The 14,530-nt window shown below is 34.4% G+C and overlaps 1 protein-coding gene across 3 annotated transcripts in view; it reads left to right on the forward strand.

Moving 5' to 3' along the window:
• SGCZ (sarcoglycan zeta) overlaps nucleotides 1-14,530 on the forward strand; it is a gene marked incomplete at both ends in the record, with an annotated part of 909,187 nt that overhangs the window by 879,991 nt on the left and 14,666 nt on the right. For all 3 annotated transcript variants that reach the window (XM_082863702.1, XM_082863704.1, XM_082863703.1), the window contains one exon: nucleotides 11,104-11,176. In XM_082863702.1, coding sequence (XP_082719828.1) covers nucleotides 11,104-11,176 — 73 coding nt within the window. The remainder of the gene's footprint in view (nucleotides 1-11,103; nucleotides 11,177-14,530) is intronic.

Raw genomic sequence — 14,530 nt, forward strand, 5'->3', positions numbered from 1 at the left:
AGTGAGAGAGTGGCATTTACATATATACACTATCAAATGTAAAGCAGATAGCTAGTAGGAAGCAGCAGGGAGATCAGCTGGGATAGCAGCCGGGATAGCACAGGGAGATCAGCTCTGTGCTTTGTGACCACCTAGAGGGGTGGGATAGGGAGGGTGGGAGGGAGACACAAGGGGAAGGAGATATGGGGATATTCATATACTATAGCTCATTCACTTTGTTATACAGCAGAAACTAACACAACATTGTAAAGCAATTATACTCCAATAAAGATGTTAAAAAAGTAATGCTACCTAACCTCTTGTGAATAGAAAACAAACACAGATAAATGAGCTCTCTTTGTTTCCCTATTGGCACACAATGAATTACTTGGCAGGTGATAACATAAAATTCACAGGAGCATGTGGAACAATAAGAGGTTAAAAAAAGAAAAAACTCATAGGAACAAAAGGATGGAAGGGAGTTTGTTTCGGCATTAGCAAGTGCTTTCTTCCTAGCTGTTTCCCAACTGGTCTCTATCTATGAATGCCACATTATCCTGTTATTGGAGGATAGACTTTTTGATACTTGCATTTTTCACCTCAATGTTTATAAAACGATTATTACTAAAAGAGTGGAAACATGTTTTAAGGCAGGTTGCCAAATGAAAATTCCAAATTATGACTTTGTCCACAACTGCACAGACACTCAGAAAATGACAGGTTAAACTCTGATGTTTCATTTATTTTTTAAAAATATTTTTTGATGTGAACCTTTTTTTTTTTTTTTTGCGGTACGCGGGCCTCTCACTGTTGTGACCTCTCCCGTTGCGTAGCACAGGCTCCGGACGCGCAGGCTCAGCGGCCATAGCTCATGGGCCCAGCCGCTTTGCGGCACGTGGGATCTTCCCGGACTGGGGCACGAACCCATGTCCCCTGCATCGGCAGGCGGACTCTCAACCACTGCGCCACCAGGGAAACCCGATGTGAACCATTTTTGAAGCCTTTATTGTTTGTTACAATATTGCTTCTATGTTATGTTTTGGTTTTTTGACCCCTAGGCATGGGGGATCGTTAGCTCCCTGATTAGGGATCAAACCCGCACCCCCCTGCGTTGAAAGAGCAGAATCTTAACCACTGGACCACCAGGGAAGTCCCTCTGATATTTTAGAATCACCTAGCTATATTGAGATAAGAAGGAAAGTCTAACTCAACTGTGCTTAATAAGGTACCATGTTAGAAGTCCTAGTTGCGTTCAGATGCTGATTTATATATATTAACTCTGTGGCTCAGGTCCATAAAGCCATTTATAGAATTAGCATCTTTTGAACACACAAGTTTTTTTTTAATTGAAAAAATGACTGTAGAAAGTTTCAGATACAGGCATACCTCATTTTATTTCTCTTTGCTTTATTGCACTTTGCAGATACTGTGTTTTTTACAAACTGAAGGTGTGTGACTATCCTGTATTAAGCAAATCTATGGGCACCATTTTTCCAACAGCATTTGCTCAGTTCATATCTTTGTGTCACATTTTGGTAATTCTTGCAATATTTTAAATCCTTCACCAGCAAAAAAAATTATGACTGACTGAAGGCTCAGTTGATGGTTGGCATTTATTTAGCAATAAAATATTTTAAATTAAGGTATGTACATTGTGTTTTTAGATGTAATGGTATTGCACACTTAACAGACTGCAGTATGGTAGAAACATAACTTTTATATGCTCTGGGAAACCAAAACATTGGTGTAACTTGCTTTATTGCATTTATTTGCTTTCTTGCCATGGTTTGGAACCGAACCCGCAGTATCTCCAGGGTATGCCTGTAAATCCATAAACACATGTAGTATCTGAAGCCACTACAGACAGTTGGGTACCACCACTTTTGGATAAATTTCTATGGATTTCTATTTTCCATATAATGTGCTTTAGTGGCAATGTACCAGAAGTATCAGGGGTAGTACCTGTCCTTGTGCATTCCACTTGAAATGATCAGCGTGGTGTGCCAGTTGGAAACACAGTCTTCCTGCCTATGACCAACAGCAGTAGAAAGCCCATCTTACTTTTCTCCAGAAACTAGTTTAAATAGGGGTGAAGAATCTAAAGAATAAAATAAGACAAAAAGGCAAGATTAAGGTATTCCTTTATTTTCCCAAAGAACCTGAGTTTATGGTACAACTAACAGTACATTTTTAGATAAATAATTTCCACAGGGATCAGAAAAGTTTAAATTGCATGTGGATTAAGTAATGATAACGTTTGTAAAGGAAAGGGCTATACAGAAAATATTCCTGCATAAAAATGCATGTGACCGCAAAGAAGCAAAACTAGCACTAGCTATGCTATCTGTATTTAGGTAAAATGTCCAAACCTCAAAACAAAATATACTACTAGATTAAATGTCTCAAAGCTTGCAAAGATAACTTAAATGTAGTAAAAAGGTAATTCACATAGAGATCTTGTTTTATTAATTTTCCAAATCACATCATGAACTGATTTTTTATGAAATATTTTGCAAAATAAAAAAATATATAGGTAGTTCATTTGTTTTCAAGTTATTTCACATTTTTATGTTTCAGTTTCTGTTAGAATGTGCACAATGGAGTGATCAGTCAATTCAAATGTAGCTGCCTTTTGATCCATAACAAAAGAATCTTATGATTGTGTTTGCTAAAGATATGCTGTTGGTAACACTTGTTCATTTAAGATTTTTTAAATGTCTCAGGTGTGTACTGCTTCTTATTCCTTTAGTGGTTATTAAGGTAAAGGGCAAAATGACAACCTTAGTAATTATAGACCTTGGAATTACTTATTATTTTCTGAAAATATATATCCTAAAAGTGAATGATGAAAGCTCTGCTTGAGCTTCTGATATTCTTTTCCGAAGGTGGAAATTTGAAAGAGGGATTATTTCTATATCTTTTTCCTAGATGTAGTTTCCATCAAGTATCATTCAATTTGAACATTTTTTTTCTTTTTTGTTTTCTCCACACACTTTTAAATTTCAGTTATTTTTTGCTTCATTAAAAGGAATAGAAGGAATTAACAAAAGAAGAGCTTTTTTCCCCCAAGACATCAGAGATAAATGCTAGAAAAATACAAGCTACTTGAAGGTTAGAAAATATGAGCAAGAAGGGTCTCTGCGTAATTTCAAATCTTGATATATTTAAGTTTAATTTTCTTTATTAGTGATAAAACATTTCATTTTTGAATATGTTTCATCTTGAGGAAAATAGCTTTATTCTAATGTATTGTCAGTCTGATCATCTAAATATCTTTTCCATGATCTCTTTTTATCTTCTGAAAACCTTAAAAGTTGAAAAGAGGACATGATTTGGCATCTGAGAGTAAATGCCTTGAGGTATTTTTTAAATTATGAAAACTGCTGACTGAAAAGTAAAAACAGATTTTGAAATAATTTATTTTCAGAAATATTGGCAGCTTATCCTCTGCTTTCAAATGAACAACATGGTAGGGGTTTGTTTCTGTTTCAGAGAGACAATTTAACAGTACCGTTTCCCTGTTTTACTAGAAAAATGAACATTGAATAGGCTCATAATAACAGTTTTAATAAATTCATATCATCACCTCAGGATATTAATAACCTGATTTGTTTTGAAGTATTAAATGAAGAAATATACTGGGAAACAGAAACTTAGCAAGTTTTACATATCAATCATAAAATACTGCAGAATAATTTTTAATTTATTCACGCTTTTATTAATTTTTTCATTCCCATTCTTTCATTTACTGATCCTTAACTGTATATCAGAATTCAAGATCAGTACTAAGCATACAAAATTTATTAAGACAAAGTCCTTGAGTTCAAGGAACTCATAAATTACTGGGTAGAAGTTTAACGTGAATTGCAAAGCAGTATAACTGCTGTGTATAGTAATTTTCACAAGGAGCTGGGGAAGCTGAGCAGAAAGAGGAAAAGCAGGAAGGACACAAAAAATGGTTCACAGAGAAAATCATTTAGAATCAGATCCTGAAAATGAGTAGAGATGACCATTAAAGGGGCAAGAGAGGTATGTCGGGAAGAAGTGGTACTCTTTTTTTTTTTTTTTTTTTTTTTTTTTTTTGCGTTACGCGGGCCTCTCACTGCTGTGGCCTCTCCCGTTGCGGAGCACAGGCTCCGGATGCGCAGGCTCAGCGGCCATGGCTCACGGGCCCAGCCGCTCCGCGGCATGTGGGATCTTCCCGGACCGGGGCACGAACCCGCGTCCCCTGCATCGTCAGGCGGACTCTCAACCACTGCGCCACCAGGGAAGCCCCGGAAGTGGTACTCTTAACAGTTTATAAACATTTCAAAATATGCAAAAGTTTTATTGTCACTGGAGTATAAAATGCAGAAAACTGCTAACAGGTAAGTCCTACTAAGGAATTTGGGTTTGACTTCCACAGACTTTTGGATTCCAGAAGCATTTTAAGTGAGAATTACACAGTCAGCTTTGAATTTCAGAACATTAGTTGGCTGTGGTATCGAGGAATAACTGGGAGAAAATATAAGTGATACTGAAGTGGTAGAAAGAAGTAAACTAATAGGGAAGTTGAACAAGAAGGGCCATCTCAGTATATTTCCCCATTTCTGACTTGAGTTTTTAGGGCATGATTGTACCATTAATCAACCTAGGAGGGTTAAAAACAGGGGAAAAAGCTTTCAAGAAGAAAGTCCTTGAAATATAGATCCTTACCAATATTTATTAATTACCTCACGTATGTAAGATACCATGTTGCTCACAAGAATACAATGGAATATAAGGAACGTCTTTGATATATATATATATATTTTAGCCTAGATGGGGAGTAATACATAATTTAGCATGTAAAATTTCAGAATAGATACGATAGCTTCTCAATGAGTGCTATAGGTAGTAAACCCCAAATATAGTCAGAGAATGAACAGATTGTATTTACCTTAACAGGTGGGAAAATTAGTAAATAGATTTATAGATGAGTAGAGGAAAATAAGTCTGAATGAATGGATTTTGCATTCAAGCAGAAGTCTTGAATGGTGGGCAAAAGCATTATACAAGAAAATAATTACAGGTTTTTGTACAGGTGAGATCTCAAGAGGTTTGGTAAGATTAATATAGCAATGTATAGGTGGTATTTTGTGCAGTTAGCTGGAAGGAGGAACACCATTTAGACTCTTAAAATAACACAAGTAAGAGATGTATGTTGAAATGGGTTGACATTTCTCCTTTTAAAGGGTAATGATGCTTTCAGGATTCAGAGGAACTCATTGTAACGGAGTAAAAGATATGACAGTTAATAATTTACTTTTTCCAATATGATTATTCCATCCCTTCCCTCAAATAATTTTGCTGTCGATCTGCAGGGGCAAACTTATTTCCACTTGTATTTAAGGAGAAATGAGAAGAGGTATACAGGTTTCGACATGTCAGAAAAAATTATGTAACTTGTGACAGTTAGAAATTGAAGGTACCTTAGAGATCATGTTATTTAGAGCTTAATTTTACAAATAGCAATGGAGGGGCGGCTTTAAATACTTGTCAAAGATCAAAGAATGAATTAGAGGCAGATTTGGGAATAAAATGAAACTGTTCCCTGTACAATCTTTTACTCTACCAATTTAGATCTGGAGGGAAAGAAATTCAAATAAAGAAAAAAGAAAGCAAAGTGTGAAGACTTCCAAAGAATTTGAAATATTCAGTAGCGTAAGTTTAAATTTGAAGATAATGAATAAATAAGAATCCTTCTGGCCCTTAAGATCTAAATGAACTTACCCTGAACTTCATCCCTATTCTAGTGCAGGAATTTAAAATGCTGCCTAAGTTCCCATTAATTGTCAGGGGAAGAGGGCAGGCGGACAGATACTCATGCTCTCTTAACATCCTTTGCCTCATGCCTCCTATTATTTCTTCTGTCCCGTATAGAGCTGGGTGTGACATTCATTCCCTTCTTTGTCCCTCTCCAAAACAAAACTTCAAAAAAATACAAAGATCATTGTAGATTTTCTTGAAAAACTGAAAGCACTAGGAGATCTCATTGGCAAACATCAAGACAAATAACAATAGAATTTAACTCAACATTGTTTCTACTCCTCTTTAGCTTCTTTTCCCACAGAGTGCCCCAGTCTTTCTTCATTCCTTTGTTCCCAATCCACCTGGCTTTTCTCTTTTTTATTTTTCTTTCTGGTTTTCCAGAACAGCAAGCCCTCTGTGCCAGACCTTAGCCTCCTCCACTGAAGCCTTTCGAGCAGCAAATGGGGGCCCTAGTGAGGACTGCTCTCCTTTTAGGCAGCTTCCTGCTGCTGTGTTCTTCATCTTACTTCCAAACCAAAGAAAACATTTATTTATTCAACAACTTCAGAGAGACATACTAATGAATGTCTCTATTATACTAGATAAAGTGCTAGGAAGTGGAGCTACAGGAGTGAAAAAGGCTCCTGATCTCAAATAGAATAATAATTAAAAAGAAAATATTGTAAAGTGTCTTTCAGTTTAATTAACCAAGTAATTTATATGCATTTAATAGCACAGGATCAAACTTGAAGATAATGAATAAACAGGAATATTTTTGTTCCTGAAATCTACATGAATTCACCCTAGACTTCAGCCCTATTCCAGTATAGCAATTTAAAATGCTGCCTACTGTTAATTAATTTTTTGATTATTTAAGTCTCCTAACAATTCCATGGATTAGATAAGAGAGGTGGTATGGTTGACATTACTCAGATTCCTCTACCTTAAGCTTTTAGGTTGGAATTCTTACCAATTCATGACTAAAATTTCACTTTGAGAAGAGAAATATTCTAAGGAATGATGCCCTGTACTACTCTTTCTTTAACTTCTCCTTTGATTTTTGAATGGAAACTAAAACCCTGGTAGAGTTAATGACTGTTTTACCTACTACAGTTATTCAAATGATATTATTTCTATTATATCCTGCACAAAGAACTAGTAAGTGTAAAACATGAAAAAAATCATCATCCATCCACTTTAGTTATTAAAGGCTCTACTATGCATTGTTGTTTTCATGTTTCCTCAATTTTTTAAATACTATGATGAAGTCAATTAAAAGTAAGATAATGCTGGACATTTTTTTTAGAAGAAACTTCGTTCTCAGAGCTTATTTGAGCATTGATTGATCTTATCTGGTACCTAAGCGGCTGCATTAGAAAATTTCTTGATTTAGTGAAGAGAGTTTTGATTAATAAAATGCATTTAATATTTAACATTCAAGAATATCTTTTCAGTGTCTAAATTTCAGATTTCAAAATTCAGCATGAGACTATGTTACTTGAAGCTATGACATTTTGGGAATAGAGATTTCACATATTAATGAGTAGACCCATGCTGGGACATTAACTCTACAGATACAACGTGTACATCTTCTGTGGCTGACTTTCATAAAGGAAATTGATAGAGAGAGGGAATTAAGAAATACTGAATTCTTACAGTGAACCAAATATCCTATTTAATTAAAACCTAACCCAAACTGCAAGGTTGGCATTACTATACATATTTGTATCAATGGAAATTGAAGTTTGGAGAGATTAAATAACTTGCTCAAGGTCACTTAGATGGAATGAAGCAGCTGGCATTGCTTCCCAAAATGGCTAATTTCAAAGTTCATAGTGTATCCATAAGAAAACCTGAACTCCAAGATTCTAGCCTCATCGATAAGGTATTTACTTTCTCTGAGTAGAGCATCCTCATTTTTCAAGTGTAAACAATCTATTATCTACATATATTAAAAATGTTGGTGACAAAAAATTAGATAATTTATATAAAACTAATATTTCAAAGCATAGAGGTATTTTTGCCTTGCTTGTATATATATTACTGATCACAGGTTCTTCTACACAAACCCAATAACCCCATAAAATAGTATCTGAAATTAACCACGGTAGAATTCATGAAACTGGTGGTTGGAGAGATGCTATATTTCACAGAATTTTTTTTTCAGTTACTATGAAGTTGAGGACCTGGGAATACCAGGAATTTTTGGTTTCCTTTTCTTGTCCTGTCTTCTGAAGCAAATGCCTTCCCAAAGGATATATGGAGGCCAATGGGTTGATAATGAGTAGCTTAGAGTATAGCACTTAGAGTATAGATAGCCATACTAGTAGGGATACATAAATTTATTTTTAATGATGTTTTTAATTGGGTGAGATTATTTTATGTTAGGCATTTGTAAAGAGTAGCATCCTAGCGTATGGCTAAAACTGTTTTTAAGTATAAAGTAGGACCACAATTCATATATACTCTTTCTTCTTTCTAACAAAAAATATGCCATTCTTATTCTTTTGTTTAAAGGCTAGAAATTATCCTATGAATGAGATCCAGTATTTTTTGACCATGAGGTTTGCCTGCATCATTTTTCCTGACCATGACAAGAGTTAACAGTCTATGTTTCTCTGTATCTTATAACATTGTCATCACTTTAAATTATCTGAAATATCCTTTAGCATCTATACAGTCAAGCAAAACTGACATTGTGCCCTTTTGAACAATCCTTTTCAAAAGCAATAAACAATAAATATTTATTTAGTCAACAAGTTTAAATATACATATTAATAAATGTCTATGTTATGTTCCTTTTTCTGTCCCTCTTCCTTTTTGGTTTCCATGGTTTCTATAACTTAAGATGTGAGAATTCATAATACATTTTTTTTTTTCCTGAAGTGAGGATAAAGCAGATCTTTTTGTTCCAAATAAATGTTGACTAATGGTTAGATTTATTAGGTAAAATATATGATGCCCAGTTAATTTTGAATTTCAGACAAACAACAAATGATTTTTAGTATAAGTATATCCTCTGCAAGTATTGCGCACTTATACTAAAATATGATTTTATGTTTAACTGAACTTCAAAATTAATTGTGTCCAATATTTTTCATTGCTAAGTCTGGCAACCCTACCAATAGTCTGATGTTTGTAAAATTTTCCCGTTCATGGGAAATATATATTTATATATTTTTTGATTTTTTTATGCTGTGAGAGTTCGTTTCTGGCTCAGATGGCTTTTATTTTTCCTCACTGATTTCCTTTTAAGATTATCATTGTTGCTTATTAATTGTTGCCCTTTTGGCTCATTTTAGAACAAAAAGTGAGAGGATGAGATTAATTTTCTCATTATCTGGAAGTCTATAGTTAGTTAATTATTTATGATATTTTATGCAGTTTTCAATGTAGCCCCTTAGGTGGTATGATTATACATTTATTTCTTCAAGTATCTTTTTTTTAATCATCAATAGTTTTCTCTATTGATACTTAGAATCAACACCTTTGTCAGTCTTTCATCCTCATTGTAAAATTAAACTTTTGATAACATTCTACTTTCACTTTCATTGATATATTCTGTACTAAGTTATTATACTATATGTGCCATTCTGTGTTTTAAAATAAATATTGCTACTGTTCTTTAATTATATTTCTGGCATCTTGTCTGGGAAGTTTTCAAAATTATAAAATAGTAGAAATTAACTTGTGAACTTTGCCTATGGATAGCTATCCCACTTGGAGATTATATCTTATTTTAAAATGCCAAAGGGGTCTGTCCTTGAGACTTAGAAATTTGTGCCTTAGAATGTTGTTTCAAATGCCAGCCCCTCCACAGTCACAAAATCAGTGTTTTATCTAAAACTGTTACTTTACTTTCAAAGACCTATTTCTAAAAATTGTCCACTCACAGAAATAAAATATTTTAAAAAATACCAAAAGAGGAAACTCCTTAAAGAAATAATTGCTCTAAATTTGTGAAAACAGTTAAATAAATAAACAGTATATGCCTTACATATCCTCTCTAGGACAAAACAAAACAAACAAAAAAACCACCAGCAACTAATAAAGTCCAATAAGAGGTCAACAAATGTGGATAGCTTTTAGCTTATAAACTGAAATCTGCAATCTAAGGAATTTACTGGAGCAGAACCTTGTACACTTACCCTTAGAACCATAATATAGATGTTGCAGACTGAAAAAAACCTCTTCCTCTGTGATTCAAGACCAAATCTGCATTGCTGTTTACTGTAGAGGAGTCCTCTGGTGATTCTAGCATATTTCCCTACATATACACTTACTTTTAAGGAATTTAAATGTTAGCTCTAATTTCCTAGTGGCAATTTTTTCATTGCTTATTGAATCAATATATTTAATATTGTTCTTCATGATAAGTAGAAGAAGCTTCACTTTGTAGGTGTAAAATTTGTATTTTTTACTTGCATTGTATTGTTGAGCTACTGTTGGGGCCATTGATGGAGCAGCCCTGACATTCTTACACCGAGATGTTTGAAGATGATTAAACCAAAAGAAAATAAAGTTTATTCTGAAGGGAATGATCTCATTTATGTAAAATTACAAAAAAAAAAAGAAGGCTGTTTCTTCATCATCTTTAACGAGTGTTTTTGCATTTGATTTTTGGAAAGGAAAATCATTTTATTTGCTCAATTAAATTAGAAAAAGCTCTGTCAACCTGGAAAATCAAATGGAGTCAATAAATGGAAGTTTAGATAGAGTATCATTCAACTACCTGAGCATGTGACCTCTTCAGATAACTATGATCCCAGGTGAAGTCCACTCTAATGAACTCAAGCCGTTCATGGTTTTAGATTGAGCCTTAATTCCAGAAAGGTCAAAGTAAGGTGCCCTGTTCTCTGTAGTTCGATGATCACTCTAACTAAAGGCTAGTGCTGCTTGTGGGCAAATTGCTAAATGCCCTATGGACCTATGTCTTGAAACAATTAATACTATACTACATCAGAGCTCACTCTCCACATTTTCATTCAAGCTTTGCTGCTTGTAGAAAGAACTGAATATTGTGACCTATACCTCCCTCAAATTCATTTACCTGGAAATAAAGAAAAGGGAAGGAAATGGATCTTGCTCTATGATCAGAAGGTGAAAATTCTCACTCAGTCTGAACTTTTATAAATAAGATCATTTTAAAAAGGGTCAACACGGTGAAACTTAGATTTACCCTCCTTGGCCCTTCACTACCTTAAACTCCTTTTCCAATTTTTCTCTTTTATTTTCTGTACTTCTATTTTCAGTTGTCCCATTTTTAGAAGAATATTTGGTGCATAACAGTAGTAATGAAAACCAGTGTGTCTGTACACTTGCTTATACTGACTCCTGGATTCACGTTATCCTCAGGCACTGAAGGAGCAGTGTTCGGGCACTCTGTTGAAACACCTCACATCAGAGCAGAACCTTCCCAAGACCTCAGGTAAGTCCTGGCATTTATACCTGTGTCATTGTTTCCACCACTGATGATGGTCCTTGATATATAAAGAACTAAAGCAGAAAATATGCTACGTAACTGTATAAAGAATTGACATTCCCTGCCTACATGGTAAATAGATAATTGGATATTTCATTGAGGGTAAGAAAATGTGAGTTATTATTCTGTCCTTCTGTATATTTTTCCTTTACAAACATACAATGGATATAAAATAAACATATCGGACAGGAGGAGTGTAGAAAAAGAAAAGAAAAGGCAGTTATAGAGGATGTTGAGGGGAGGACTAATAAAAATAGGGATTTCAGAAAATCTGATATAGATAATGAAATATATGGCACGCATAGGCATAAAGAAAGGGGAGGCAGAGAGTGAGAGAAAGCTGTAAATAGTCAGGGAGGCTTAAGTAGAGGGAAATCAGAAACAAATGTAAACAGTGATCAGTAAAAGGCAGAACTTAATTGCCCTGTGATATGCTCCTCAACTTAATATTTCCAGTGGAATAAGCTCCGTCAGTTTGAGAGGACAACATTATAAGGTATTCTCCCCTTATGATTATTCTCCCATAATCATGGCAATCACTGATAAAAGTTGAAATACTAAAATCTATTAACTTATCTATTGTTCTTAATTCAATAAATATATTTAATATATACTTTATATATTTTATATAAAATTATGCCTATTATAATAACTTGTAATCATTTTGTGATATATACATTTATCAAAATCATTATGTTGTATACCTTAAACCAATACAGTGTTATATGCCAATAAAAAAGATGTTTCCTCTAATTAATTTCAAATAGGTATCTTTTTTTTAACATCTTTATTGGAGTATAATTGCTTTACAATGGTGTGTTAGTTTCTGTTATATAGCAAAGTGAATCAGCTATACATATACATACATCCCCATATTTCTCCCCTCTTGCATCTCCCTCCCTCCCAGCCTCCCTATCCCGCCCCTCTAGGTGGTCACAAAGCACCAGGGTGATCTCCCTGTGCTATGTGGCTGCTTCCCACTAGCTATAGGTTTTACATTTGGTAGTGTATATATGTCCATTTGCTATGATATGAAAAAAGACAACCCATATTGATATAAAAAACTAAATTACATATTTAAAATCATTTTTAAAGCTGAATTAAATTATTAACCTGACAGATAGAGTCTTTGTCTTGAAACACAATAAAATATTACACAAAATACCCATTTTATTTCATAAAGAGCAGGCTCAGCCCTTCCTACTTGGATGAGTGGAAAAAATGCTCAAATAAAAATAGAAAAATAAAGTTGAAAAATGCTAATTAAAAAAAAAGTCATACTTTGGACTTCCCTGGTGGTGCAGTGGTTAAGAATCTGCCTGCCAATGCAGGGGACACAGGTTCGAGCCCTGGTCCAGGAAGATCCCACATGCCACGGAGCAACTAAGCCCGTGCGCCACAACTACTGAGCCTGTGCTCTAGAGCTCGCGAGCCACAACTACTGAGCCCACGTGCCACAACTACTGAAGCCTGCATGCCTAGAGCCTGTGCTCCTCAACAAGAGAAGCCACTGCAATGAGAAGCCCACACACCCCAAGGAAGAGTAACCCCTGCTCGCCACAACTAGAGAAAGCCCGCACGCGGCAACAAAGAACCAACGCAGCCAAGAATAAATAAATTTATTTTTAAAAAGTCATACTTTTACAACAGTAAATATTGCAGACCTTTATAGTTCATTGATAAAATTCCTTTAAAAAACTCAGTTTTTCACTAGTTGAGTAGCCCAGATTCAAACAAGCTAGTTAAGAATAGCAGGAGAAGGTGCCCCTCTTCATGCGATCAGGCATTATTCAATAAGACAAATATAATAATTATTTACTTTATGCTGAAACCCCAAGGATTTAGGAGGGTTGAAGAATATGTGAAGAAGTGTCTCATAGTGTGTTATAGTCTTGATTTATGACTGTTCTCATTTAGGACCTCTACATTTTTGTATAAATTATCTTTTCCTTCTTTACTTAACAAGGTTGTGTTGCCACTAGAACGGGATCTACGTCTTCCTTGCTTACCTTTAGTTCAATAACAGCCAGCCACTCTATCTCACACATAATAGTTTTATTATAATTGGTTAACGTGAATTACTGAAACTTAGTAAAACTGAATAATGAGGATGCTAAATGCCTGTATATAAGGAATTATCATTTGTTATCATTTGTTTTTGTATTACTAAGACATGTGACTAACATTGATTCCAACTGTTTTTGAGCTGTGTTTTAACATAGATACCAGAGTTTCATTCAATAAAAAAATTGTAATTACTAAGTTCTAAAAGAAACTTTTTTTTTTACTTCTAACGTTTTAGTAATTATGTACTCGTTTCACAGATTTTCATTATGAAAAGCCTATTGCCAAAAAAGGATAAGAACCAACTGCTATTTTAATTACTTTACTGACATGTCTCAACATTCATAAGTATGAATGTGAATTAAATTATAATTAGTATATCAGGTCTCCAGTTTTTATTTTCTAATTATTCATAAATTATTTAAACATTGACCTAAGCGAGGCTTAGCTGCTAGTACTAAAAGCAGATTGGCAGCCCCCAAGATGAGTGGTACTGATCTAAATTCCAAAACAGAAACAGAAGCAAAGCACAGTAATGATGAGGTTATTCAATTATTCATTTGTGTACTGAAGATTAAAAGCAGTGTCTGAGGAGAGCCTTACGAGTCTTGCTGACAATTTTCCTTTCAGGGCAATAAGAAGTACCCTTAGTTGACACCTAAGTCTAATCAACAAGGTGACAGCAGTTGACCACGTAAATAAAATGTAATTTAGGGAGTAAGAAGCCATGTTGTCTTTGATTTTGCTTTTGTCAAGAATAAAAGACTTTAGAAAGAAACATTTCATAAAGTTTAGTGTAGAGTTTAGGTAATATTTTGGTGTGGGCATGTAGTAGATTGCTATAATTTATTTACTCAACGGCTGTTTGATGAATGCTTGCTATGTGCCAAGGTCTGTGCTAGTCGTCTTCATGTGCATTTTAACAATACAGGTGTAGATTTTCTTTAATTTTTTTAAATATAAAGTGATATTGTTTTTCGGCAGGGACTTATTTGTTAAAAGGCTAAACAACAAATAGTAAGGACATCATAGCACTTTGCCTGAAATAGTCCAAGTATAAATGTTCTTTTTATTTTTTCTTAAACTAATATGTAGCTAAATTATTATAGCTCAATAGGATTTCTGCCCTCTTTGGTGGGAAGTGATAAAATCTATAATGTAATGCCCATTGTCCAAGGGTTGTTTGGATCTGAGTTTTATTAACTGCTCCAAGAATAAGGCAAGAATTTAGACTTT

The sequence above is a fragment of the Leucopleurus acutus genome, assembly GCF_964270905.1.
Source record: "Leucopleurus acutus genome assembly, chromosome: 21".
Lineage (NCBI taxonomy): Eukaryota > Metazoa > Chordata > Mammalia > Artiodactyla > Delphinidae > Leucopleurus > Leucopleurus acutus.